This window comes from Somniosus microcephalus, chromosome 3 (assembly GCF_052327205.1).
Source record: "Somniosus microcephalus isolate GS21.2 chromosome 3, FLI_Smic_1.0, whole genome shotgun sequence".
NCBI classification, from domain to species: Eukaryota; Metazoa; Chordata; class Chondrichthyes; order Squaliformes; family Somniosidae; genus Somniosus; species Somniosus microcephalus.
The window spans coordinates 150,108,604-150,135,447 of record NC_140989.1 but is presented as its reverse complement, the minus strand read 5'-3'; the positions used below and the strand labels follow the sequence as shown (position 1 = coordinate 150,135,447).

The 26,844-nt window shown below is 47.3% G+C and overlaps 1 protein-coding gene across 1 annotated transcript; it reads right to left on the bottom strand.

Moving 5' to 3' along the window:
• Positions 1-18,891: 18,891 nt before the first annotated feature.
• LOC147121475 (uncharacterized) lies at positions 18,892-24,561 on the bottom strand. The gene has a single exon (XM_085981756.1). It carries the CDS (start codon positions 24,030-24,032, stop codon positions 22,149-22,151), a length of 1,884 nt encoding a protein of 627 aa, XP_085837882.1. The 5' UTR covers positions 24,033-24,561; the 3' UTR covers positions 18,892-22,148.
• Positions 24,562-26,844: the final 2,283 nt, after the last annotated feature.

Sequence of the window (26,844 nt, the reverse complement as noted above, 5' to 3'; positions counted from 1 at the left end):
GCTGTGTGCAAATTGGCTGCTGCATTTCCCACATTACAACAGTGACTACACTCCAAAAGTCACTCCATTGACTGTAAAGCACTTTGCAACATCCGGTGGTTGTGAAAGGCGCTATATAAATGCAAGTCTTTCTTTTTCTTTTCAAACTCGTCTACTTTTAATTGGCTGTTCATCAACTCATGCCATTATGTCAAGACCTGGGAGTTTTAGCCAGTTAACACATCTGGGCATGCTCAGTTTGCCTTTGCTTTCAATGCGCAGCACACAGGGCGTGCACTGGAGAAAGTTGCTGTGGGATCACTGAGCAATTTTAGGTGCATTTTACATTCAGAAAACAACACCTGACATTTCCTTTTATTTGTTTTCCTCTCCTATTCTGGCATCACTGACTGTTAAATACTTATCGAAATTATATTTTCTCCCCCAAGTGCCTCTATTTGGGCTGGTGTGTGCAAGAATGAGTGTGAATGATGGAGTGGGTGAGTAGCTGCTCACCTTGCCAGAGGTAAAGGTGCCTACTGGCTTTTCGCCATAAGGCTCCTCTGCTACTTTCTAGCTTGCAGCTTCTGAAAAAATAAGTCACAAAGGTTACCAAAGGTGTCTGGTTATTGCAGGAAATTCTCAATCAGTTAATTCATGTTTAATTAATTTAGGGGTTTGATAGGGTAGACATAGAGAAGATGTGGGTGAGACCAAAACTAGGAGCCATGAATATAAGATAGTCACCAATAAATGCAATAGGGAATTCAGGAGAAACTTTTTTGCCCAAAGGGTGGTAAGAATTTAAAACTCGCTACTGTAGGAATTAACACAAGCGGGGTTGGGGTTATGGTTATTGTCTCTGGCCAGTCAGAAGCCTCTGAGCTGCTCCAGGGACCCCCGTGCGGTTTCGAAGCGCTCCCCTGTCCTGGTTCTGACCGCCGGACTTATTCGGTAGCGATGTAGACAGAAAAACGTGACTCGTGGTTCGGGTGCAAAACAGACCAGTATTTATTGAAACAAAAGACAGAAACAACTTAAAAATAATCGATACAACACACCTATGCCTGGTACAGCACTTTTGCTTAACACAGTTCATTTATCATTTACTGCAGCACTCTTTTGCTTAGTGGCTTTACTTAAATACAGCACTTTTAACTAGTGCAACACACCTTTAATACAGTACACTTTGCTCACTACAGCACCTCTGCTTAGTGGCTTTTACTTAAATACAGCACTTTAATGCAGCTGCTTAGTGTCCACTGAAGCACCTTTCTGCTTAGCGCAACACTGTTACTCAAATACAGCACTTTACTTCTTACAAATCACTTAATGTTCACTACAGCAGTTCCCTGCTTAGTGCAACACTTTTATTTAAATACAGTACTTTTAATACAGAACTCAGTGTTCACTACAGCACGTCTCTGCTAGTGCAACACTGTTACTCAAATAGGGGAGGAGAGAACGGACACAATGAGGGAAAATCAACTAAAATTACAGTTCTAACAAAATTCCCCTTAATTCCCACCCCTATAGCTATTCTAAGTTGCCTTGTAATGGGCAAGAAAATTATATGCTCACCAACGAACGCCTGCCCCGTGCTCTTGCGGTTTTAGATTCTTCACCACCCTGAAGATGGAGACACCCCAGTGTTTAAAAATAACTGCTCGTGTTCCACTCCCTTGGGCGGGCTCCTGAGTTGTAGAGGGCACGGAGGCGAGGCTGCAGAGAGAGAGAGAGATGGCTTCTTGAGAAGCTATCTTATACCCCCTTTGGGGCTGAAACCTTCCCGCCCAGATCCAGGTGCATCTGGGCTGAACAAAAGGGATCCAAACTGTCCCCATCATTTATCGTGATGGGTTTGTGAATGTATTCTCATTCTTCGTAATGGAGCTGTCTTGGTTTGAAAAAAAGCATGTCTTTCTATAATTGCTGAGTAAACAGCTTTGAAAGTTAGTGTAAACAAAAGTCATTGTCCTGTGGTCAAACTGAAACCGCAGTCTCAAGTGGTTAATCCTTTGTGTAAACATAGTAGCAGTTTCTGTCGATTGTCTCTGCAGGGAGGGGAACTCCCCGAACTGCCTTTGATTGGCAGTTTAGTCAACCATCTTTGATCTGCCCTTTTCATATGTCCACAGTCTGTGTCCTGACACGAGGTCGGGCAGCCATCTTTGATTACCCCTTTTTCACAGACACACACAAGCTGCCTTTTCAATATCTTTTGTCTTCGGCCATGAGGTTTGACGGCCATTTTGATCCCTAGATTATTAAAGGTATATTACCCAGGTATTCTTTAATCAAAATTCAATCTTCGGAACTGTAGGAAATCTCGAAATTATTGCGAAATCCTTACACTACCACAAGGTGTAGTTGAGGCAAATAGCATAGATGCATTTAAGGGGGAGCTAGATAAGCACCTGAAGAAAAAGGAATAGAAGGATATGCTGATAGGGTTGGATGAAGAGGGGTGGGAGGCACCTCGTGTGGAGCATAACCGCCAGCATAGACTAGTTCGGCTGAATGAGCTCTATCTGTGCTGTAAATTCCATATAATGATAGAACAATTGCTAGAACTTTTTAGATACAGAGCAGATAATATATACAGATTGGCACCACAAACTGACTGTGAGTTCAAGGCCTCCTATTTCTCCATCACTCACTGCCTGGATGAGGTGTGTATCCAGAATTGATACCTCGTAATACATCAGAATTCATACGTCTAAAGAATGAAATAATAGAATTTATATATTGCCTTTCATGACCTCAGGACATCCCAAAGCACTTTTGAAGTGTAGTCACTGTTGTAATGTAGGAAATGCGGCAGCAATGTGATAATGACCAGATAATCTGTTTAAGTGATGTTGGTTAGATTTAGCGATAAATATTGGCTAGGACACTGGGGAGAACTTGCCTGTTCTTCTTTGAAATTGTGTCATGGGATCTATTTACATCTACCTGAGAGTGCAGATGGGGCCTCCGTTTAATATCACCTCTGAAAATGGCACTTCCAACAGTGCAGCATTCCCTCACTCATTGTAATGTCAGCCTCAATTTTGTGCTCAAGTTCCTAGAGTGGGATTTGAACCCACAATCTTTCTAATAGAAAGGCAAGAGTATTACCACTGAGCCACGACTGACACCTAGGATAGCTCTCCTGTACCATGCTATCCCCTTGAATTATGAGCTGTCTTCTCCTGCACAAAGAATGCATGGGGCTACAAGAAATTCTAATTTTTGTTTCGTACATGCTGTCAGCATTCAAAGAATGGAGGGGAACTGCAATAGCTGGAAGGGTGCATGGACATGGGAGATGAGACTGCCAAGGGCATGGGGTTAGTTTGATGCTTTGTCTCAAAGGATCTCACAAAACAGTAATGGCAGTTAGTTGGCAAGTTATTTACCTTTGATGCCCTTGGATGTATACAGGTTTGCCTGCACTAAATGGTATACACTTCAATGCAAGGACTATAGCGAACAAGGTAGATGAGCTGAGGGCACAGGTAGACACTTGGGACTATGATATTATACCTATTACAGAGATGTGGCTGAAAGAGGGGCAGGTATGGCAGCTCAACATTCCTGGTTACAGGATTTTCAGATGGGATAGAGAGGGAGGAAAAAAGGAGGGGTATTGCGGTATTGATTAAAGAAACTATTACAGCTGTGAGGAGGGATGATATGTTGGAGGGATCATCAAGTGAGGACATATGGGTCAAATTGAAAAACAAAAAAGGGGCGATCACACTGCTGGGAGTGTACTACAGACCCCCAAACAGTGAGAGGGAGATAGAAGAACAAATATGTAGACAAATTTCGGAGAAGTGCAAAAACTATAGGGCGGTAATAGTAGGGTATTTCAACTACCCCAATATTAACTGGGATAAAATTAGTGTGAAGGGTATAGAAGGTGCGGAATTCCCAAAATGCATCCAGGAGAACTTTTTTAGTCAGTATGTAGCAAGCCCAACAAGGGAGGGGGTGGTTCTGGACTTAATTTTAGGGAATGAAGCTGGGCAGGTAGAAGGTGTATCAGTGGGGGAGCATTCTAGTGCTAGTGACCATAATTCTGTTAGATTTAAGGTAGTTATGAAAAAGGACAAGGATAGACCAGGAATAAAAATTCTAAATTGGGGAAAAGCAAATTTTGCTAAGCTCAGAGGAGATTTAGCCATAGTGGACTGGAAACAGCTACTTGAAGGTAAATCAGTGTCAGAGCAGTGAGAGGCATTCAAGGAGGAGATCTGGAGGGTTCAGACCAAACATGTGCCCTTAAAGAAAAAAGGTGGGACTAACAAATCTAGAGCCCCCTGGATGTCTAGAGACACAAACAGCCTGGATTCCCAGTGGTGTACTGTTGATACAGTGCAGTTGATGTAATCTACATGGACTTCAGTATGGCTTTTGACAAAGTCCCGCATGGGAGACTGGTCAAGAAGGTAAGAGCCCATGGGATCCAGTGAAATTTATCACATTGGATCCAAAATTGGCTGAGTGGCAGGAGGCAGAGGGTGATGGTCAAAGGTTGTTTTTGTGACTGGAAGCCTGTGTGCAGTGGTGTACCGTAGGGATCGGTGCTGGGTCCCTTGCTGTTTGTAGTGTACATTAATGATTTAGATATGAATGTAGGAGGTATGATCAGTAAGTTCGCAGATGACACAAAAATTGGTGGAGTGGTAAATAGTGAGGAGGAAGTCTTAGGCTACAGAACGATATAGACGGGTTGGTCAGATGGGCAGAACAGTGGCAAATGGAATTTAACCCTGAAAAGTGTGAGGTGATGCATTTTGGGAGGACTAACAAGGCAAGGGAATACACAATCCTAGGAAGGACAGAGGATCAGAGGGACCTTGGTGTGCATGTACATAGATCCCTGAAGGCAGCAGGACAGGCAGATAAGGTGGTTAAGAAGGCATATGGGATACTTGCCTTCATTAGCCGAGGCATAGAAAAGAAGAGCAGGGAGGTTATGATGGAGCTGTACAAAACGCTAGTTAGGCCACAGCTGGAATACTGTGTGCAGTCCTGGTCGCCACACTATAGGAAGGATGTGTGCAGAGGAGATTCACCAGGATGTTACCTGGGCTGGAGCATTTCAGCTATGAAGAGAGACTGGACAGGCTGGGGTTGTTTTCCTTAGAGCAGAGAAGGCTGAGGGGGGACTTGATTGAGGTGTACAAAATTATAAGGGGCATAGATAGGGTAGATAGAAAGGAACATTTCCCCTTAGTAGAGGGGCCAATAACCAGGGGGCATAGTTTCAAGTTAAGGGGCAGGAGGTTTAGAGAGGATTTGAGGAAAAACTTTTTCACCCAGAGGTTGGTTGGAATCTGGAACTCACTGCCTGAAAGGGTGGTAGAGGCAGGAACCCTCACAACATTCAAGAAGTATTTAGATGAGCACTTGAAATGCCATAACATACAAGGCTACGGACCAAGAGCTGGAAAATGGGATTAGAATAGACAGGGCTTGATGGCCGGCGCAGACATGATGGGCCGAAGGGCCTCTTTCTGTGCTGTATAAATGACTCTATGGGGGAGAAATTCGGTATCGCCCCATTTGGGGCACAATTATCAGCCGGGCGCAAAGATTAGCGCCTGGCGCTAATTATCGCCTCTGACTGCAAACTTGGCTTTTATCGCCCCTGGAGGTGATTGGAGCACTAAATCAGGTGCTACACACCTGTCTTAAGGCGCAAAGGTCGAGGAGCGAGGCACTACCTCAGAGCGCTGGCGAAGCTCATGTGATGTCAGTCAGCAATGGAACACAGACACATTGGCGCGGCCAGTTTTTAAAGGGGAGGGCCGACCTTGCTCTCCATTCACACCCTACTCATTGCAGCCTTGAATCTCGGCCTGGAGAGACCTGTACATCAAATCTGTTGGAAAGAACAAAGGAGAGGCCCAGGGAAAGAGCTCAGAGTGCAGCCCCCATATTCTCTTTTAAATCAATGCAAGGAATATCAAATCAGAAAGAACCTGCAGAGTGCTGCTCAGTACCCAAAACTCCTCAACACAGCTTTGAATATCTCCTGCAGTCTCTCTCTCACTCAGAATGCATGGTGCAAAAATTTTGCCGACAATAAAAGGCAGGAAGTGGCCGCCTTTAAATAGCACTCCCCCAGTCCCTTCCCGACTGCAAAACGCTCTCCTCAACCTGTCGTTGCTAGTGGCAGGAGGTAAGACAGGGGGCGCCACTCAATATCCGGACCGGGCGCTACCAAGGCATTGCAAACTCGACTGATGTCACGATCTGCTGGCGCAGGAGATCGTGGCAGTAGTGTTTAGCGCCGCTGCAAAATGTCTAGTTAATTTCGTGAGCGGCGCAAACATCGCTAGTTGCTTTGCGCCCCATTAGCGCCCTCTTAAGGCGCTAACAGGAGGCACAAACCAACCAAAATTTTCCCCCTATGACTCTATACAGAGTAGGATAAAGAAAAAAAAGGGAGGCATATGACAGATACCGAGGGCTAAATACTCCAGAATCTTTAGAGGAGTACAGAAAGTGCAGGGGTGCAATTAAAAAGGATATTAGGAAAGCAAAGAGGAGCATGAAAAATTCTTGGCAAGTAAAATTAAGGAAAACCCAAAGATGTTTTATAAATATATTAAGAGTAAGAGGATAACTAAAGAAAGGGTAGGGCCTATTTGAGATCATGAGGGTAATCTGTGTGTGGAGGCGGGAGATGTCGGTAGGGTTCTTAATGAATACTTTGCGTCTGTTTTCACAAAGGAGAGGGGCAAAGCAGACATTGCTATTGGCGGGGAGGAGTGTGAAACATTAGATGAAATAAACATAGTGAGAGAGGAAATAGTAAGGGGTTTAGCAGCTTTAAAAGTGGATGAATCCCCAGCCCGGATGAAATGTATCCCAGGCTGTTAAGCGAAGCAAAAGAGGGAATAGCAGAGGACCTGACCATCATTTTTCAATTGTCTCTGGCTTCAGGTGTGGTGCCGGAGGACTGGAGGACTGCTAATGCGGTACCCTTGTTTAAAAAGGGAGAAAAGGATAGACCGAGTAATTACAGGCCAGTCAACCTAACCTCGGTGGTGGGAAAATTATTGGAAAGAATTCTGAAGGACAGGATAAATCTTCATTTAGAAAGACACAGATTAATCAAGGATAGTCAGCATGGATTTGTTAAGGGAAGATCGTGTCTGACAAACTTGATTGAATTTTTTGAGGAGGTAACAAGGAGGGTAGATGAGGGTAGTGCATTTGATGTAGTGTATATGGACTTTAGCAAGGCTGTTGATAAGGTTCCACATGGCAGACTGGTCATGAAGTTAAAAGCCCATGGGAGCCAGGGCAAAGTGTCAAGTTGGATTCAAAACTGGCTCGGAGACAGGAAGCAGAGGCTAATGGTTGCTGGGTGTTTTTGTGACTGGAAGGCTGTTTCCAGTGGGGTTCCGCAGGGCTCAGTACTAGGCCCCTTGCTTTTTGTGGTATATATCAATGATCTAGACTTGAATATAGGGGGTATGATTAAGAAGTTTGCAGATGATACTAAAATCAGCTGTGTGGTTGATACTGAAGAAGGAAGCTGTAGACTGCAGGAAGATATCAATAAATTGATTAGGTGGGCAGAACAGTGGCAAATGGAATTCAATCCGGAGAAGTGTGAGGTAATGCATTTGGGGAGGGCTAACAAGGAAAGGAAATCACATTAAATGGTAGGACACTGAGTAGTGTAGAGGAACAAAGGGACCTTGGAGTGCATGTCCACAGATCCCTGAAGGTAGCAGGCCAAGTAGATAAGGTGGTTAAGAAGGCATACGGAATGCTTGCCTTTATTAGCTGTGGCATAGAATACAAGAGCAGGGGGGGTTATGCTTCAACTGTATAAAACACTAGTTAGGCCTCAGCTAGAGTACTGCGTGCAGTTCTGGTCACCACATTACAGGAAAGATGTGATTGCACTAGAGAGGGTACAGAGGAGATTTACAAGGATGTTGCCGAGAGTAGAGAATCTTAGCTATGAGGAAAGATTGGATAGGTTGGGTCTGTTTTCCTTGGAACAGAGGAGGCTGAGGGGAGACCTTATTGAGGTGTATAAAATTATGAGAGGCACAGATAAAGTGGATAGAAAGGACCTATTTCCCTTAGCAGATGGGTCAAAAACCAGGGGACACAGATATAAAGTAATTGGGGGAAGGTTTAGAGGGGATTTGAGGGGAAATTTCTTCACCCAGTGGGTTGTGGTGGTCTGGAACTCACTGCCTGAAAGAGTGGTAGAGGCAGCAATCCTAACCACATTTAAAAAGTACTTGGATGTGCACTTGGGATGCTCTAACCTGCAGGGCTAAGGACCAAGAGCTGGGAAGTGGGATTAGGCTGGATAGCTCTTTGTTGGCCGGCGCGGACACGATGGGTCGAAATGGCCTCCTTCCGTGCTGTAACTTTCTATGATTCTATGATTCTTTAAACTTCTTCCTACATTGTAGGAGACCCTGGGGATATGGTGGTGCCACTCATGGCTATTGCCGTTTCCTTCCATATGATTCAGACAGCTGAATTTGTTCTCAATTTTCCACTCACCCCAAGAATGCCGAATTTCCTTTGCTGACTCTCACTCAGAGTACCTCGGGTATCCTTTCACAGGTACCATTCTTCTTTCTTCCAAATGAGCTTGTTTCTTCCAAATGAGCTTGTCCCTTCAAATAGCCTTTAAATACTGTTGTTATGCTCCTACTCTGCCATTCATGGGTTTTCTGGGCCCTCCGATGTAACTATATAAAGACTCACATCCTTGGCTCTCCCATCATTATGCAAAACAGTTGACCCCAGGATTTCTGATGGGATCAATGTTGAAGACTATCGGTTCACAAAAGTCCGACTGGAGCGGAGACCCAAGAATTCTTGCCCCACCGAACTTATCTCTTCCTATCTCGACTCTATCTTTTCTCCCTTGTCTAGTCTCTTCCCACCTACATCCGCGACTCTTCGGACGCCCTCCGCCACTTTAACAATTTCATTTAGGTGTTAACAATGGCTCAGTGGTAGTGCTTTCATGCTTTGAGTCAAAAGGTTGTGGGTTCAAACCCCATTCCAGAGACTGACTTGAATGCATAATCTAGGCTAACAGTTCAGTGTAATACTGAAGGAATGCAAATCAATGAGTCTATCTTAACATCAAACCACCGTTTCCAAGACTGTCACTGACCTCATCTCCTCTGGAGATCTTCCCCATGCGGCCACCAACCTCCTAGTTCCCCAACCCCGCACAGCCCACTACTACCTCCTTCCCAAGATCCACAAACAGGACTGCCCTGGTAGACCCATCGTTTCAGCCTGTTCTTGCCCCACCGAACTTATCTCTTCCTATCTCGACTCTATCTTTTCTCCCTTGTCTAGTCTCTTCCCACCTACATCCGCGATTCTTTGGACGCCCTCTGCCACTTTAACAGTTTCCAGTTTCCTGGCCCCAACCGCCTCATTTTCACCATGGACGTACAATCCCTCTACACCTCCATCCCCCACCAGGATGGCCTGAGGGCGCTCCGCTTCTTCCTTGAACAGAGACCCGACCAGTCCCCATCCACCACCACCCTCCTCTGCCTGGCTGAACTTGTTCTCACATTGAACAACTTCTCCTTTGACTCCACTCATTTCCTCCAAATCAAAAGTGTTGCTATGGGTACCCACATGGGTCCTAGCTATGCCTGTCTTTTCGTGGGATATGTGGAACACTCTTTGTTCCAGTCCTACTCGGCTCCCCTCCCTCACCTCTTTTTCCGGTACATTGATGACTATATCAGTGCCATTTCCTGCTCTCGCCCTGAACTAGATAATTTCATTCACTTTGCCTCCAATTTTCACCCTTCCCTCACCTTCACATGGTCCATCTCCGACTCTTCCCTTCCCTTCCTCGACTTCTCCATCGCCATCCCTGGGGATAGGTTATTGACCAACATTCACTACAAGCCCACTGACTCCCACAGCTACCTGGACTACACTTCCTCCCACCCCGCCTCCTGTAAGGACTCTATTCCATTCTCCCAGTTTCTCCGTCTCCGCCGCATCTGCTCCGACGATGTCACCTTCCACACCAGTGCTTCCGACATGTCTTCCTTTCAACCGAGGACTCCCCTCTACCATGGTTGACATGGCCCTCGACCGTGTCCATTCTATCTCCCGCACTTCTGTCCTCACCCCTGCCCCTCCCTCCCGGAACCTTGTCCTCACCTTTCACCCTACCAGCCTCCACATTGAATGGATCATCCTCCGCCATTTCCGCCACCTCCAAAGTGATCCCACCACCAAACGCATCTTCCCCTCCTCTCCCCTTTCAGCATTCCGTAGGGACCGCTCCCTCCGAGACACTCTAGTCCACTCCTCTATCACCCCCAGCACCCCTTCCCCTTCGCCCGGCACCTTCCCTTGCAAGCGCAGGAGATGCAACACCTGCCCATATACCTCCCCCCTTCCCACTGTCCAGGGCCCAATCAATCCTTCCATGTGAAACAGCGATTTACTTGTACTTCTTGCAATCTAGTATACTGTATTTGCTGCTCACGATGTGGTCTCCTCTACATTGGGGAGACCAAACGCAGATTGGGTGACCGCTTTGTGGAACACCTCCGTTCAGTCCGTAAGAATGACCCCGAGCTTCCGGTCGCCTGTCATTTTAATTCACTGCCCCATTCCAACTCAGACCTCACTGTACTTGGGCTCTTGCATTGTTCCACAGAAGCTCAGCGTAAGCTCGAGGAACAGCACCTCATCTTCCGATTAGGCACTTTACAGCCTTCCGGACTCAATATCGATTTCAACAATTTCAGATCATAACCTCAGCCCCCATTACATTTTTACTTATTTTTAATCCACACCTTTGTTTTGGCCCTTTCCCCCCCCCCCCGCCTTTTTCCTCTCTCTCCCACATGGCAGCTGTCCTCCATTCTGCCAGTGCATTTCACACCTAATCTAGAGCCGTCTTTTGTCTCCACTAGTCCTATCACCATCTCGTCTCGTTTTGAATACCTCTTAAGGTCTCTTCTCTTTTGTTCTCTCCCAGCCTGGCCTTTTAATCTATTTCATTTCCTATGCTTTTCCAGTCTTGACAAAGGGTTTGACCCGAAACATTGACTCTATTTTCTCTCCACGGATGTTGCCTGGCCTGCTGAGTTTTTCCAGCATTTTCTGTTTCTATGTTAAGTGGTTTTTATTTGCTTTGTGATCAAAATGTATTTGCGTAGGAATATTGCTTTGAAGTGACATATTGCATGCCAGGTAGTGATGCATATCCTCTTCAGCATGTGGGAAAACAAATTTAAAATGATAAACCATGAATAGTCCTTTTTATTTGAAGGTGAGAGAAGTCCTGTCCGTCACAAGTATCTTAACAACTGTTTAAGCATGGATGCTTTAACTTACCAATGGTGCATCTTGTGATTACTTTGCTGGATACATATGTCTCATTTTACCTGTTTACAGATGGTGTCCTCAGATACCCCAGGGAGCAGGTTATTGGTGATTAAATGCTGCTTGATAGCACTGCTGACTTCCAGCACTTTGCTGATGATTAGGAGTGGGCTGATAGAACGGCAATTGGTCGGGTTGGATATATCCTACTTTTTGTGGACAAGACATACCTGGGTAATTTTCCACATTGTCGGGTAAATGCCAGTGTTGTAGCTGTACTGAAACAACTTGGCTAGAGGCGCAGCTGGTTCTGGAGCACAGGCTTTCAGCACTACAGCCGAGATGTTACTGGGACCCGTAGCCTTTGCTGTGTTCAGTGCACTCAGCCATTTCTTAATATCATGTGGAATGATATCTGCAGGGCTTACACACTACTTGTGAGTTACTGAAGACAACTATCGCTACAAGTTCTGGGTCAGTGAAGACCCAGTTGCACAGCTTTGCCATTTGCTGCAAGTACATCTGTAGCCCACCTGGAACATAGGGGCGGCACTATCACTGTCGGTCAAGATCATCACTGCCCTCAACTTTTATACCCCAGACTAATTCAAGGCAAGAGCTGCAGTTTCAGCTAATATGCTGCTCACACATGTATCAAATAGGTAATGGATACATTGGTCTGAATGGCCAGCACTTTCATCACTGCACTATTGCATTTCCCAAAGGACAGGGGGTCATTGATTGCCATATACCCAACCTGAAGTTCACACTGGCTATCAGTAAGTATCCATGTTTATTATATGGTTTGATATATGAAGCTTGTGAAAAGTGGGAGTGTGGCAAGACTTTCAATTGCATATTGCATCTTCACTGTGTCTTTCTGCAGTATGGCTATGCATGAGATGCAATGAAAGAGCTGTGAGGTTGTTTTAAGGCTTGGTGTGGGTGAGCAGCAAACCATTACAGAGGGCTTGACCCTTCTTATTGCCTCTAAGAAATATTGGGGGAGAAATTCAGTTGTGAGCGCCACCCGTTAGCGCCTTAAGAGGGCGATAAGTGGGGCGCTAACCAACTGGCGCTCGGGCGCGGCGATACCTGCGCCTCTCGCGAAATTGAGTGGACATTTAGCGGCTGCGCTAAACCATACTGCCCACTCTCCTGCGCACGCAGATCTTGACGTCATTCCAGAGTGCAACGCCCTTGGGGCGCCCCGGACCGGAAAAACAGTGGCGCCCCCCTCCTTTCCGCCTGTCGCTACCAACGACAGGTTGACTGGAATGCTTCCCAGTCGCTGTGGGGCTGGGGGACGCTATTTAAAGGGGGCTCTTCCTGTCTCCTGTGTGGTAGCCATTTTTGAACCACTTGTTCTGAGAGAGAGAGAGAGATTTGCAGAGAGACAAAGGGAGAAAGAGAGACTTCTGCATTGAGTCAACGCTGTCTGAGGTAGTTTTGGCTTCTGACCATAACTTTGTAGTTGCTTTGCTTTTTCACCGGCATAACTTTGATTGCCCACATATCATGGGGGCTGCAATGGATGGGAACGTCGTGCTTCTCCATCACATTGAGAGGGCACAGAGATGCAGAGAGAGAGTGGCAATCATGGCCAGACGGAGGAGGGCCAACAGGCGTCGGTACAGGAGACCTTACCGTCCCAGTGTTTTTCAACAACAGTTCTCATACATCAATATGTCTGAGGAGCAGTGTTTGCGAAGGCTGCGATTCAGCAAGGAGGTGGTCACTGAGCTCTGCCACCTCCTCAACTGAGGAGCAGGACGTCGCTGTCAGTGGCAGTGAAGATAACAGTGGCTCTCAACTTTTATGCCACCGGCTCCTTTCAATCTGCTACTGGGCATATTGCCAATATCTCCCAGTTTGCAGTGCATTGCTGCATCCATCAAGTCACAAATGCCCTCTTTAATAGGAGACGAGAGTATATCTCTTTCCCCATGACCCCGGACAAGCAGCAACAGCGCACAGCGGGCTTTGCAAGAATAGTGGGCTTCCCCATGGTGCAGGGCGCCATTGACTGCACCCATGTGGCTTTGCGGGCGCTGCAAGAGAATGCCGAGGATTTCCGCAACTGAAAGGGCTTCCATTCCTTGAATGTCCAGTTTTTCTGTGACTACAGACAACTGATACTCGCTGTCAATGCCCACTTTCCAGGCAGCAGCCACAATGCCTTCATCCTGCACCAGACTTCTGTGGCAGACCTTTTCGAGGCCCCACTTCACCCAGGAGGCTGGCTTCTCGGGGACAAGGGCTATCCTCTGTGCACCTGGCTGATGACCCCGCTCCGTTCGCCCAGTACCCCAGCAGAAGAATGATACAATGAGCGCCATCAAGCTACCAGGAACATTGTTGAGCACACAATCGGCGTGCTCAAGCAATGGTTCCGCTGTCTGGACCACTCTGGAGGAGCCCTACAATACTCGCCCTGAGCGAGTCTCCCACTTCGTTGTTGTGTGCTGCATGCTGCATAACCTGGCAATCCTCAGGACCCAGCCAATGCCACTGGGCCTTGGAGCACCAGCAGAGGAGGAGGAGGAGGAGGAGGAGCAGCAGCACCAAGATGGGAGGGAGGCACAAAGTGCAAGGGCCGTCCGTCAAAGGCTTATAGCAAGTCGCTTCTAGGCCCCCTCTGAGGGAATGTCTTCTGCCATTCAAAGAACCTGAATGAAACCATGCCGCAACCCCTAAGCCGGTCAAGGCAACAATGAGTGCAAAGAACAAACATGCACATTTTGAATAAAGACACTTCTTTATTTACAAAACTGTGTATGTCTCATTTCCACATGACAAAGTAATAGAAAGAAACACACAAAGAAACAGTCAATCACATAACTGGCTCTCACAACCTGGAGACAATGTCCAAAACAGTAACAAAAATATGACCACAATCCTCAGCCTTCAATAAAACAATGAACAACATTTTGCCACACCTTCTACTTTTTGCCCTTTGAGGGTGATCTGCTTCCCTTGCGATATTGCCCCCTTCCCACCCTGCAGCTCCACCGCACTGGGACCCCAGTGGCTGCAGCAAGGCTGGGGGAAGGCTGAGTGTCAGAAACTGAGACTGCAGATGACCTTGAGGGATGGCCTGGACCAGCTCTGTGCCTGGAGGGCCCGGCTGCTGACTGCTCCAACTCTGCATGGGCAGCAGCAGTCTGTCCTACAGGTGGTGGTAACTGCAGTGGAGAAGTGACAGTGCTGGCAGCAGGAATGCTGTCATCCTGAGAGAGGACAGCATCTCCCTGCTCAACTGATACACTGGCACTCCCATGGGGCAGCACTTCAGCATGCAGCGCAATCTGCGAGAGCACAGATTGCTGGCCTGCTGCGGTGTGGGGAGGGCCCTGGGGAAACCTGCCTGATCCAGCGAGGGTGACATCAGTTACTGCTCACGTGGCCTCAATCTGCGCCTACGTGAGCCCAGCCACTGACTGCATTGCAGCACTTAGCATTTGCGTGCCAGACACCTGTGCTGCAGCGCAGTCCTGGACACTACTTGCCAGTGACTCAATGGATTCGGGCATCCCTGCCACTGCAGCCATGAGCTCAGTGTGCCTTTGCTCCGCTTGGGTGCTCATTTCAGCGAGGAGCCACACCTCTTCTGTGCTCACTGTAGCAGGAATCGAGGCCATACTCTCCCTCCGGAGAGAAGACCCCCGAGTTTCCCTACCCCCCTCACGTTGCTGCAGCCCACTGGGTCCTGGAGCTTCACCCTCATCAGACCATTTCCCCCGCTTCCCTCCAGGGAAGGCGTGTCCCCAGTATGGCCATGGGCTGCCTCGGCAGAGGGTTGCACTGATGGTCTGGCTTCCTCTTCCTCCTCGCCTTCAGATTCACTCCCAGTGGCAGCTTGAGGGCCCGCCTCCTCACCTGGTGAATCAGCATCTGAAAGCAGGGAGGTACAAGAGTGGCTTTAGCGTGAGGACTGCGTGGCAGCAAGGGAGGCATGAGAGCAGCGATGTACTGATTTGGATCAAGAGTGTCAAAAGATGCTGTTGCTAGGAACAAGTGGAAGGAGAGAGGTCAAAAAGGTGATGACCTTACCATTGCTGGCCAGAACGGGGTTGGCATCACCAGTGGCGATGGGCCAAGCATCCGGGGGGCACAGTGGCATAGTGGTTAGCACTGTTGCCTCACAGCGCCAGGGACCCGGGTTCAAATCTGGCCTCGGGCGACTGTCTGTGTGGAGTTTGCACATTCTCCCTGTGTCTGCGTGGGTTTCCTCCCGGTGCTCCGGTTTCCTCCCACAGTCCAAAGATGTGCAGGTTAGGTTGATTTGGCTATGATAAATTGACCCTTAGTGTTAGGGGATTAAATACATGGGGTTACGGGGATAGGGTGGGATATGTGTCGGTGCAGGCTCGATGGGCCGAAATGGCCTCTATCTGCACTGTAGATTCTGTGATTCTGTGATTCTGTGAATCCGGTGGACTCACTGCTCCAGATCGGTCAGAGCTTGAAGGTGAGGCTGGCCTCCCCCGGTCCGTTGCTGCTGTCTCCTATTATGCGCCAGCTTGCCCTGCAAGAAAAAGGATGGGGTCTGAGTAAAGATGCAGCCATGATCTTGGCTGAAATGCCTCCCATGGTCAAATAGCCCTTACTGTGTGCAGCCATGATCTTGGCTGAAATGCCTCCCATGGTCGAATAGCCCTTACTGTGTGCAGCCATGATCTTGGCTGAAATGCCTCCATGTTTGAATAGCCCTTACTGTGTGCAGCCATGATCTTGGCTGAAATGCCTCCCATGGTCGAATAGCCCTTACTGTATGCAAAGTGCTGAAAGTGCGTGTGAGTTTCCTGAAAGGGCCATAAGTGTTGGAGGAGTGCTGGGCATTGGGGCTTTCAAGAAATAACAACAGAAAATGCTGGAAATACTCAGCAGGCCAGGTAGCATCTGTGGAGAGAGAAACAGAGTTAACGTTTCAGGTCTGGGACCCTTCATCAGAACGGGAAAAAGCTGGAGATGTAACAGATATTAAGCAGGTGCAGAGACGGGGGGGTGGGGGGGCGGCGGTGGTTAGGAGGAGAGGAAGGAATAGAAAGAACATCCTGTACTTTTGTAAGAGGCAGGAAAGATAAAATGTTGCAAATGGGAATGCATGAAAAATGGGGGCAGGGATAATTATCTGAAAGTGTTGAACTCAATGTTGAGTCCGGAAGGCTGCAAAGTGCCTAATCGAAAGATGAGGTGCTGTTCCTCGAGCTTACGTTGAGCTTCATTGGAACAATGCAATAGCCCGAGGACAGAGAGATCAGAGTGGGAGTGAAGTGGTGAATTAAAGTGACAGGTGACCGGAAGCTCAGGGTCACCCTTACAGACTGAACGGAGGTGTTCCGCAAAGCGGTCGCCCAATCTGCGTTTGGTCTCCCCAATGTAGAGGAGACCGCATTGTGAGCAGTGAATACAGTATATTAAATTGCAAGAAGTGCAAGTAAATCGCTGTTTCACCTGGAAGGGGTGTTTGGGGCCCTGGATAGTGGGAAGGGAGGAGGTAAAAGGGCACGTGTTGCATCTCCTGCGCTTGCACGGAAAGGTGCCAGGTGAAGGAGAAGGGCTGTTGGGGGTGATTGAGGAGTGGACCAGGGTGTCGCGGAGGGAGCGGTCCCTTTGGAATGCTGAAAGGGGAGGTGAGGGGAAGATGTCTTTGGTGGTGGGATCACGTTGGAGGCGGCAGAAATGTCGGAGGATGATCCGTTGAATGTGGAGGCTGGTGGGGTGAAAGGTGAGGACAAGGGGAACCCTATCATGGTTCTGGGAGGGAGGGGAAGGGGTGAGAGCAGAAGTGCGGGAAATAGAACGGACATGGTCAAGGGCCATGTCAACCACAGTAGAGGGGAATCCTCGGTTGAGGAAAAAGGAAGACATGTCGGAAGCACTAGTATGGAAGGTGGCATCGTCAGAACAGATGCGGCGGAGATGGAGAAACTGGGAGAATGGAATAGAGTCCTTACAGGAAGCGGGGTGGGAGGAAGTGTAGTCCAGGTAGCTGTGGGAGTTGGTGGGCTTGTAGTGGATGTTTGTTGAAAGGCAATCGCCAGAAATGGAGCTTTCAAGACCCTTTGGCCATAAAACGAGGTCGAGATGGAGGGATGAAGAGGTTTCTCAAAAAGGCACTCACCCTGACGACCTGAGTGAGGTCGTTGAACTTCTTCCTGCATTGCACAGGGGTCCTAGGCACCATGCTGCTGGAGGTCACTCTGTGAGCCACCTCCCTCCAAGCTTTTCAGTACTCGCTGGGCAGAGGCCTCCTGCCACTCTCCGGGTACAGGAGAGATCGCCTGCGCTCCACCGCGCCAACCAGAGCCTCCAAGGCCCCCTCACTGAAACACTGTGCTCGCTGCCTGGCCCTCTCCATGGTCCTTGGCTGCAGGATTTGGCAACAGGTCTGTCCAGGCCGAGATTCAGGGCTCCGATGTGCAGGTTGCGGCTGCAAATCAAGATCGACCTTCCCCTTTAAGAGCTGACCAGCACCAGCGTGTCTGTGTTTAATCGCTAACTGACAGCACCTGCGCTGTGCCCGCCCTCTGAGTTAGTGCCTCGCTCCTCTGGCTTAGCGCCTTAAGAGAGTCATGCAGTGCCTGATTTAGCACTGCAATCAGCTCCAGGGGCAAAACAGACCAATTTCGCAGTAGGTGGCGATAATTTGCGCCGGGCACAAAGCGCCCGGCCGATAATTGCGCCCCAAATGGGGCGATACCGAATTTCTCCCCCATTGTTCCCATATAGATCACCAAGGCAATGCTCATCAGCAGAAGCATATCTGGAATAAGCACAGGGGAGGTTGCTGTCTCACAGGGGAATTACAGCAACGGGGCCATCTAGCCCCCCTTCCCCCCCTCCCCCCCCTCTTAAATAGAGGTGCTGGAAAGCAACCAGAACCAGGCTGGTGTGGCAGAACCAGTTGCAGGGTCTTGTGACCCAGTACAAGGGGGTAGAGAGCTATTTCAATCCCAACAGGCTCCATAGTCACCCAGCAGACAGTGATTCACTATCAGTTCTTTTCCTATCCCCTGGTTTTCTGCCCTGTTCTCCCTCTGACACATTACTGGGGTAAGATTCCACAGGCAGCAGCAACCCTTTAATACCAAGTGACCTTTTTTCATGTGTAAACTTGGTCAGAGAGCGTTTGTAGGCAACTCAACTGTGGACGGGATCACTGCAAGTCTAATCATGTCCTTACCCGGCATTAATACGTGCGCTCGTTTCAGCACAAGGAGCTGGATAGTGCTCAGGAGTGGGAGATGTGGGCCCATGCTCATTTTTTTCTCCTCCCTCATTCAGGGTTGTGGCAAACTAATTGTAACACCATGAATGCTGCCTCAGTCAAGATCAATTAACTCAACACAAAGCAGGAGTCACGCCTGTAACGTCTGGTCTGTAACGTCACGTTAGAGTTTTTTTTAATGTAACCACACATCGGCCGATTTGTGCACTCAACATGTGCACTTTGGGAGTGCAATTTCGTAAAATCAGCTCTGTGGTGTTTTTTGCTTTTACTACTTTCATTTGTTGTTTGAAATCAGGGTAAAACATGTAACAAATACATACAGATTAGGCAGGCTTTTATTAAAAAAATAATCGTGACAAAACAAAGTACCAGGGCAACCTACACAGTTTTGCTAGTTACTGTGTCATTAACAATCCTTTTGAGTCAATTCACCTTTTGCATATGTTAAAACACTTTCACGAGTATGCCCACAGGGAGCGTACCTAATGAGCTATATTTCTTCCTGTGCTTTTTAATTCATCAACAATATCGGCTGAGACAAAACATGGTTTGCTCTTCCTGGAGTACTGCCAGCAGCCTGTCAAGGCAAGCCAGTGGGGCACACTGCTGACAGTTTTGGTGCAAATCCAAGGGATCTACTTTTTTAATCCCTTTCCTGAGGGCAGGTGACTCCTCAAACTGCCTTGGCAAGTGATCCAAATTTTGGGGGCGTGCATGCTGTTTCGCTTTCCCCTCTCTTCCTCCACAACTGCCCTCGTGAAATTACACACATATAAGATAGGATGACTTCCCACGGATTCTTTTTGGTGCTTGACTGGGAAGACATGAGGCCCACTTTCCCCCACCTATATGCCCAGAGGAATAAGGAGCAGCTGCCCTTGCGTTGTCCAGGATTTCCCCGAAGGTGGGTGGAACATCAGGTGTAACACGGCAAATGAGACTGAAGGGGTGTAACTGGCCCGACAGCCTCAATTTCCTGTTGGGCCACCCTATGGGTGCCCATATGAAGGGATGCCCAGGAAATGTTGATCTTAGGTGCTGTGCCCAGTTCTGCTCAGATTCAAGAGGAGCGGGCAACAGGAAGATGCTAGGAAGAGGTACCACACAAAAAAGGTTAATATTTTAAGACGTCACACATTTTCTAACACATGGTTTAAATATAACAGTACCACAGCAGTATGCCTGTGTAACAGGTATTTACAGTGTTTGCATTATATGGCAACATTTATGCTGTTACTAATTTAATCAACATTTGTAAATTATGTCTAATTAGCACAGTTCTTAACATGTGTTTTTCAATTCAACAAAATAAATATAACCTCCCAGTTTTCTAAAGATGTCTATTGGAATTGTTAAATTATTATTTAAAAAATAATTCCATGCCTGATAAGAATTTGTAATGTGGTAAGGGGCCATATTCTGAATCCATGCTACTGGCGGGAACCTTACCCATTAATAGTGCATACCAGCAATTCAGGCGAGCAAAGCAGTCAAAATCGTAGGCAAATTTCTAACATGCATTGCCAGCAGGCAAGGCTTCTGCTAGCAGTGCGGAATCAGAATATTACTCCTGTACTGCATTAGTTTAATTCATGGCAAGTTGTTGGGAAGGAATTAAAGGAAACTCTGGAGAAGCAATAAAAACTGAGTTGTGGTATTTTAAATTACTAATTTTCTTTTTGGAAGAGCATAGAGATTGAACTTTGAGATTGTTGTGTCTTTAATTGGATAACATTGCAGGGTATAGGAGCACAAAACTGGCAGGAGAAAACCAAAGCAGTGCCTTTTATGTACAAAATTCTGAATTTGGCTCGTTATGCAATATACAGAAGCACAGCAGGGCTCTGCATTGATATTGTGGTTGTTTACCCTGAATTTATTATTTTAAGTTTAAAAAATAGTTTGAAAATATCACATGTAAACTTAGATGTCTTTAAGATTTTATTTTCAACTTAGAGATGCTAAATTAGGTCATCCACAACATCCAATATCTAAACTCATTCCACTTGCTAGCACATGTCTCCAAATTCTGTCACAAAACATGCCTTCAGGGGACTTGGACACATAACCACTAACCCACTATACCATTAACTTCACCTCTACACTGTAAAGGACTGCAATAATGCTCCCCTCCATTCTAGACAAATCAGTCCACCACTGTCACCAGGTCACAAGATAAATATGGATGACGAAGATTATTTTCCCCATTTTAGCTCAATCTTGCATAAAGACCCCACAGTCCCTCCATTGCGGCATTTAATTGTTTCTTAAAATACTTCCATTCATGGAGTATTTAAGTTGCCCATTGATCTTCCTATGTACAGTACTTTACACTTTTCTGTGTTAAGTTTCATTTGCCATTGTTCCACCCACTTACATATTTTGACAAATTCAATAATTCCGCTGTCCATTCAATACCAACTGCTGATTCCGTATCATCTGTGAATTTGACCAATTTGCAATAAGCTTCTGAATTCTACAGGTAGAATTTCTCTGGGTTCCCTGATCAGCTGTCACTTTGGCAGAGATCAGTAGAACCAATGTTCCCCCTAAGTTGCGCAGGTGCACGGCCGCGCAGTGATCGGGAGGTCCCGTGCAGGATGCTCACCAGCCGCTGCTGCTGGGAAAGATACCGTGCAGCCTTCCCAATGGCTTGCTGCACCTGCACATTCACTTTCAGTGACTCATGTACAAGGACAGCCAGATCCCTTTGAGCATCTGCATTCCCCAATCTTTCACCATTTAGGAAATACTCTGCCTTTCTGTTTTTTCTACCAAAGTGGATAACTTCACATTTATCTACCTTATATTCCATCTGCCATGTTCTCGCTCACTCACTGAGGCTGTCGAGTTCCCCTTGAAGTCTCTTCACAACCTCTTCACAACTGACACTGCCACCTAGCTTTGTATCATCAGCAAATTTGGAAATGTTACATTTAGTCCCCTCATCCAAATCATGATAAGAAATTGTGGCCAAAAAACTTTACATGTTACAAGTTATTTTTTTTTTAGATACAAGTGACAGTCCTATCAGAGTATGGTCTATCATTGGACATCCTAATGTATTTTCTGATAGGTTAAGTAAAGCAATAGTGCATTTGAAGCATCGTCCAATGATAGACCATACTCTGATAGGGCTGTCACTTATATCTAAAAAAATTAACTTGTAACATGTAAAGTTTTTTGGCCACAATTTCTTATCAAGGACATCTGAAACGGTGTGTTAACGCACTGTAAATAAAGTTCACACTTGAGTTAGGGCTATTGATCAGACAACGGTATACTTAAAAAAGCTAACACAAAGTTCAACAGGCCCACCTAGATCTACAGAGGCCTTTGTTAATGAAGCAAATTAAATTGTTGCTGCTCTGAATGCATGACGTCATTTTTAAAGGCACACAACAAACAGAAATGATTTTTTTTTCACGGTCGTCAAAAAATATTTCATTGTGAATGAACCCAAACGTCCTAAATCAAGTTATTGGTTTCTGAAGGAGTACAGGACTTTGACAGGTTGTTAACACGAGTGGTACTGAGAGATGTTATGGGACCTTCGTTTATTCTGATCTGAAGTCTATACTTCGGTCTGATTTGCCTCAATCTCAATGTAGTTATCGGCTGTAGGGTTGTAATCGACAGGTGTGGCTTTGCCCGCAGCTCTGGGTGAGGATGTCCCCGCCGCTTGCATCCAGCGGTAGTAATCGCCGGCGTTGTTGGTCTTCTCTTTGGCTGACCTGTGACGACGGCACAGAATCAAAGCCACCACACAAATGACCAGCAGGAGAGCAGCTACCGATCCCAGCGCACAGGTCAGCAGCCACGTTCTGTCCTCCTCGTCCTTCACTTGGCCGGGAGCCCCGCCCGTGTCCGAGGGCTGTCTGACTGTTAGCGAAGTCACCGGTGGCCAGCTCCCAGTACTGAAGTCCCCGACACTCCCGTCGGTCGGCCCGCTTAGCTCGCCGGCAGTGGGGCCAGCTCGCGTTTCTGGCTGCGTGTGGCTCGCTGAAGAGCCGGCGCGTCCAGCGGTGGTGCCCAAGTCAGTGGTGTGGACCATCGGAACAGTTGGCGTGGTGGGACTCCAGTCTCCCGCTGTCGCATCTGAGAGCGAGTCTTGGACTGTGGCAGTAGGCGATGTTGCCAAGTCCTGTGTGACACAAGATACACGATCTTCATCTAATGTGGAACCTTCACTGCAGGAGCATTCAAAGCTCCCATCGGTGTTGGAGCACATCCCACCGCAGGGATGTCCCATGCATTCGTCAAGATCAATGCAGGAGTGCCCACTGGTCCCGTAACCCGCTCTGCAGTGGCACCTGTACGACCCATCGGTGTTCTGGCAGATGTGATCACATGGACGCGCAGAGCACTCGTCAAGATCCTGGCAGTGCCCAGCTATCATCGCATAGCCCTCGGTACAATCGCATCGGAAACTTCCAGCCGAATTGACGCACAGCTGAGCGCAAGGGCTCTGGGCGCATTCGTTGGCGTCCACGCAATTTCGCTGGTTTTCCGCCAGCTCATAGCCCACGGGGCAGATGCACTCGAACCCAGCCGAGAGGTTGGCGCATCTGTATTCGCAAGGGTCGCCCTCGCAGTGATCCCGCGGCTCGCAGGAGTGCTGGTCGCCCCCGAGCTGGTAACCCTTCTCACACTGGCAGTGGTGGTCCCGCTCCCCAACACTCACGCAGACCTGAGCACAACCCCCGTTGTCAATGTTGCAGCCAGAAGGAGGGGCACAGAAGTCGCCATCCACCGACCAGCCATACGACTTCGGACTTCGCTCCACGCACAGAATATAACGCCCAGCAGGTGAAAGGCCGGCGCCCTCACAGGTCACTATTGCCAGGGAGCCGAAGGGCACCAGAGCCAGGGAGGAGCTTTCTGCATTAAAGGGGGTGCTGTAGGTAACCGAGCCTGGCCCGCTCAGACCGATCTTCGGGCACATGCCTTTAAAGCTGAACTTGCAAAGGTAGCCGTCCACGCCGTGGTTGCAGGAGCCATCTGACCATTTGAAGTTCTCGCCTTTGAAGCTGGCCCGAGAGTCGGCGACGATGTGCACGCACCTGTGTGTGGTGCAGGTGCTCTGGGGCTCCCTGGCCCAGTTGGAGTACGAGGTCTCGTCGCCCCCCGACGTCCAGCGGAAGCCCCTCAGCGGCTTGTGGTGCTGGTAACAGTGCCTCTGGGGCAGCTGGAGCCCCATCCAGAACTTGCGTTTGCCGCTGGACGCCGGGCCCGGCGGGAGAGTGGACAGCAAGCTCTGGATGTGCCGAGCCTCTCCCGCATCCTTCGCCGTCACCAGGCTGCCTCCGTTGGCCTTGCAGCTTTCCAGCGCTTTGTGGAACGGTTCTCGGCCCATGTGCGCGGTGTAGCAGGCACTGCTGCCGCACACCGTTTGCGAGGGGACTGACGGCTGGCCTGTGACGGTGGCAAACAAGACCTGCAGAACCAGCAGCAGCATCCTTTAAGGTAGAGCACAAGGAATAAAGATGGTCAGCTTGAAAACACTCGAGCCTGCAGGTATCGAAGCTGCTGATAAAGCCCCAGCCACAAAAATAGAGGCAAGTGGCTGAAGAATGTGCCGCAGCATATTTTCAGATCCCTTTTGAGTGTTGTTGTAAACGATTCTCCCACGGTTTTAGCATAGCTTCCAGCGGAAGCGGTGAAGAAGTCACTTGAGAGCTTTAATGTTAGCATTCCTTCACTCCTTTACATTCCAGCGTGGAAAATAGCGAAGATAGAACTTCAAAGAAGTTAAGTGCACTTTCACATCTATTACCTCACTTTCCCCTCCAGAAGGATCATGTCTTCGGTTGCTTGGCTTTAAACTAAACATTTTGACATATATATATATATATATCTGTATATCTGCACATCATCGTGATGTTTTATTTAGAACAAGAGACTGAAGTCAAGGTTTTTCTCCCAGTGAAATTGACTGAAACTACAGCCCCGGTGTTATTCACATCCTAACATTATGGTGGGTGCAAGCATTTAACATGCGTTATATCACGGTTAATGCAAAGCAGAACGTTGTGGGAAATAAAAGAAACGTAATCTTGTAAATGTGAAAGTATGGATAAATGCATTTTGAAAGTAGTCCCCTAGGCTAACCCCAACCCCCTTCTCCTGCGATCTTTATCACCGAGGTCGTGGGAATGGGACATTTTAAGTGATCCGGAGCCAAAACAGCTGCACTCGCTATATTTTAACCATCAGGCGCGCGAATGGGAACTTTGTTTAAAAAAGTAGATTTTACCTAAAGATAATTCCCTTAGTTAAACACGTTTTCAAATAAGAAAGAAATATTTGCTTACTTTTTAATAAAGAACACGTCTAATATTTCCCAGACTGATTTGATTGGGGAAAGGTTTGGTCTTGTTAAGGATTGAATGCATTCCCAGGGAACATGAAATTCCACATTTAATGATGATGTGAAGCCTCAGAACTTATATATAGAATCATTATTGTGTCATCCAAAATAAAACCATATGTATCTTGGGAACCACAATTTAAACTGAATTTCAAAAGTGTCTAATTATTGTAAACGATGGGTTTCAATGGTTTATTATAATGTATTCTTAAAAGCTACCTAGGGTATAGTAAAAAAAAAGTGACCAAATGTTCACAGACCACATATCCTATTTATTGCTGTTTATTGGTTTAAACATACCAGAATTACGACTCTTTTAATTTACAGAAATCAGGAAAGAGTACATTTTCCCACAAATTACTAAATGAAATCAAATAAAGTAGTGGAACAACCTTATATTAATTATTCCTGTAGAGTGGAAACAAACACCAGAATCATTTATAATTATTTGGAGGGTGAATTATATTGTGGGAACTTTCTTTCCACTTGACCTGGATTGCTGGCAGTGAGTTACAATGCATTATGGGACAGATTTTGTGGTGGAAATAATGGTGAGGCTAACCGCTAACAGTGCCCACCGTTATTTATGTGCAAACTGGACAGCAACTTCAGGCGAGAGCTCATGTGCAGTTATAGATTCGTAGAATCATAGAATGGTTACAGCACAGAAGAAGGCCACTCGGCCTGTCGAGCCCGTGCCAGTCCGCTGCAAGAGCACCTCAGCTAGTCCCACCACCCCCGCCCTTTCCCCATAGCCCTGCAAAAAATGATCTTTCAGGTACTTATCCAATTCCCTTTTGAAAGCTGTGATTGAATCCACCTCCACCACCCTTTCAGGCAGTGCATTCCAGATCCTAACCACTTGCTGTGTAAAAAAGTTTATTCTTATGTCGCCCTTTGGTTCTTTTGCCAATCACCTTAAATCTGTGTCCTCTGGTTCTCGACCCTTCTGCCAATGGGAACAGTTTCTCTCTATCTGCTCTGTCCAGACCCCTCATGATTTTGAACACCTCTATCAAATCTCCTCTCAATCTTCTCTGCTCTAAGGAGAACAACCCCAGCTTCTCCAGTCTATTCACATAACTGAAGTCCCTCATCCCTGGAATCATTCTTGTAAATCTTTTCTGCACCATCTCTAAGGCATTCACATCCTTCCTAAAGTGCAGTGCTCAGAATTGGACACAATACTCCAATTGAGGCCGAACCAGTGTTTTATACAGGTTCACTCTTTTGTACTCTATACCTCTATTCATGAAGCCCAGGTTCCTGTAGGCTTTTTAAAATGGTTTCTCAACCTGCCCTGCTACCTTCAATGATTTGTGCACATATACACCCAGGTCTCTCTGTTCATGCACCCCCTTTAGGATTCTACCCTCATTTCCTCTCCTCATTCTTTCTACCAAAATGTATCACTTCACATTTTTATGCGTTAAATTTCATCTGCCATGTGTCCGCCCATTTCACCAGCCTGTCTATGTCCTCTTGAAGTCTATCAGTATTCTCCTCACTGTTCACTATACTTTCAAGTTTTGTGTCATCTGCAAATTTTGAAATTGTGCCCTGTACACCCACATCAAGAAAAACAATGGTCCTAGAACCGACCCCTGGGGAACACCATTGTATACCTTCCTCCAGTCCGATAAACAACCGTTCACCACTACTCTCTGTTTCCTGTCACTTAGCCAATTTCGTATCAAGCTGCCACTGTCCTTTCTATTCCATGGGCTTCAACTTTGCTGGTAAGCCTATTATGTGGCACTTTGTCAAACGCCTTTTTGAAATCCATGTACACCACGTCAACCGCATTGCCCCCCTCAACCCTCTGTTACCTCATCAAAAAACTCGATCAAGTTAGTTAAACATGATTTGCCTTTAACAAATTCGTGTTGGCTTTCCTTAA

Coding starts and splice junctions, on each gene's coding strand:
- LOC147121475 (XM_085981756.1), bottom strand. CDS start 24,032: ATGCTGCTGCTGGTTCTGCAGGTCTTGTTTGCCACCGTCACAGGCCAG.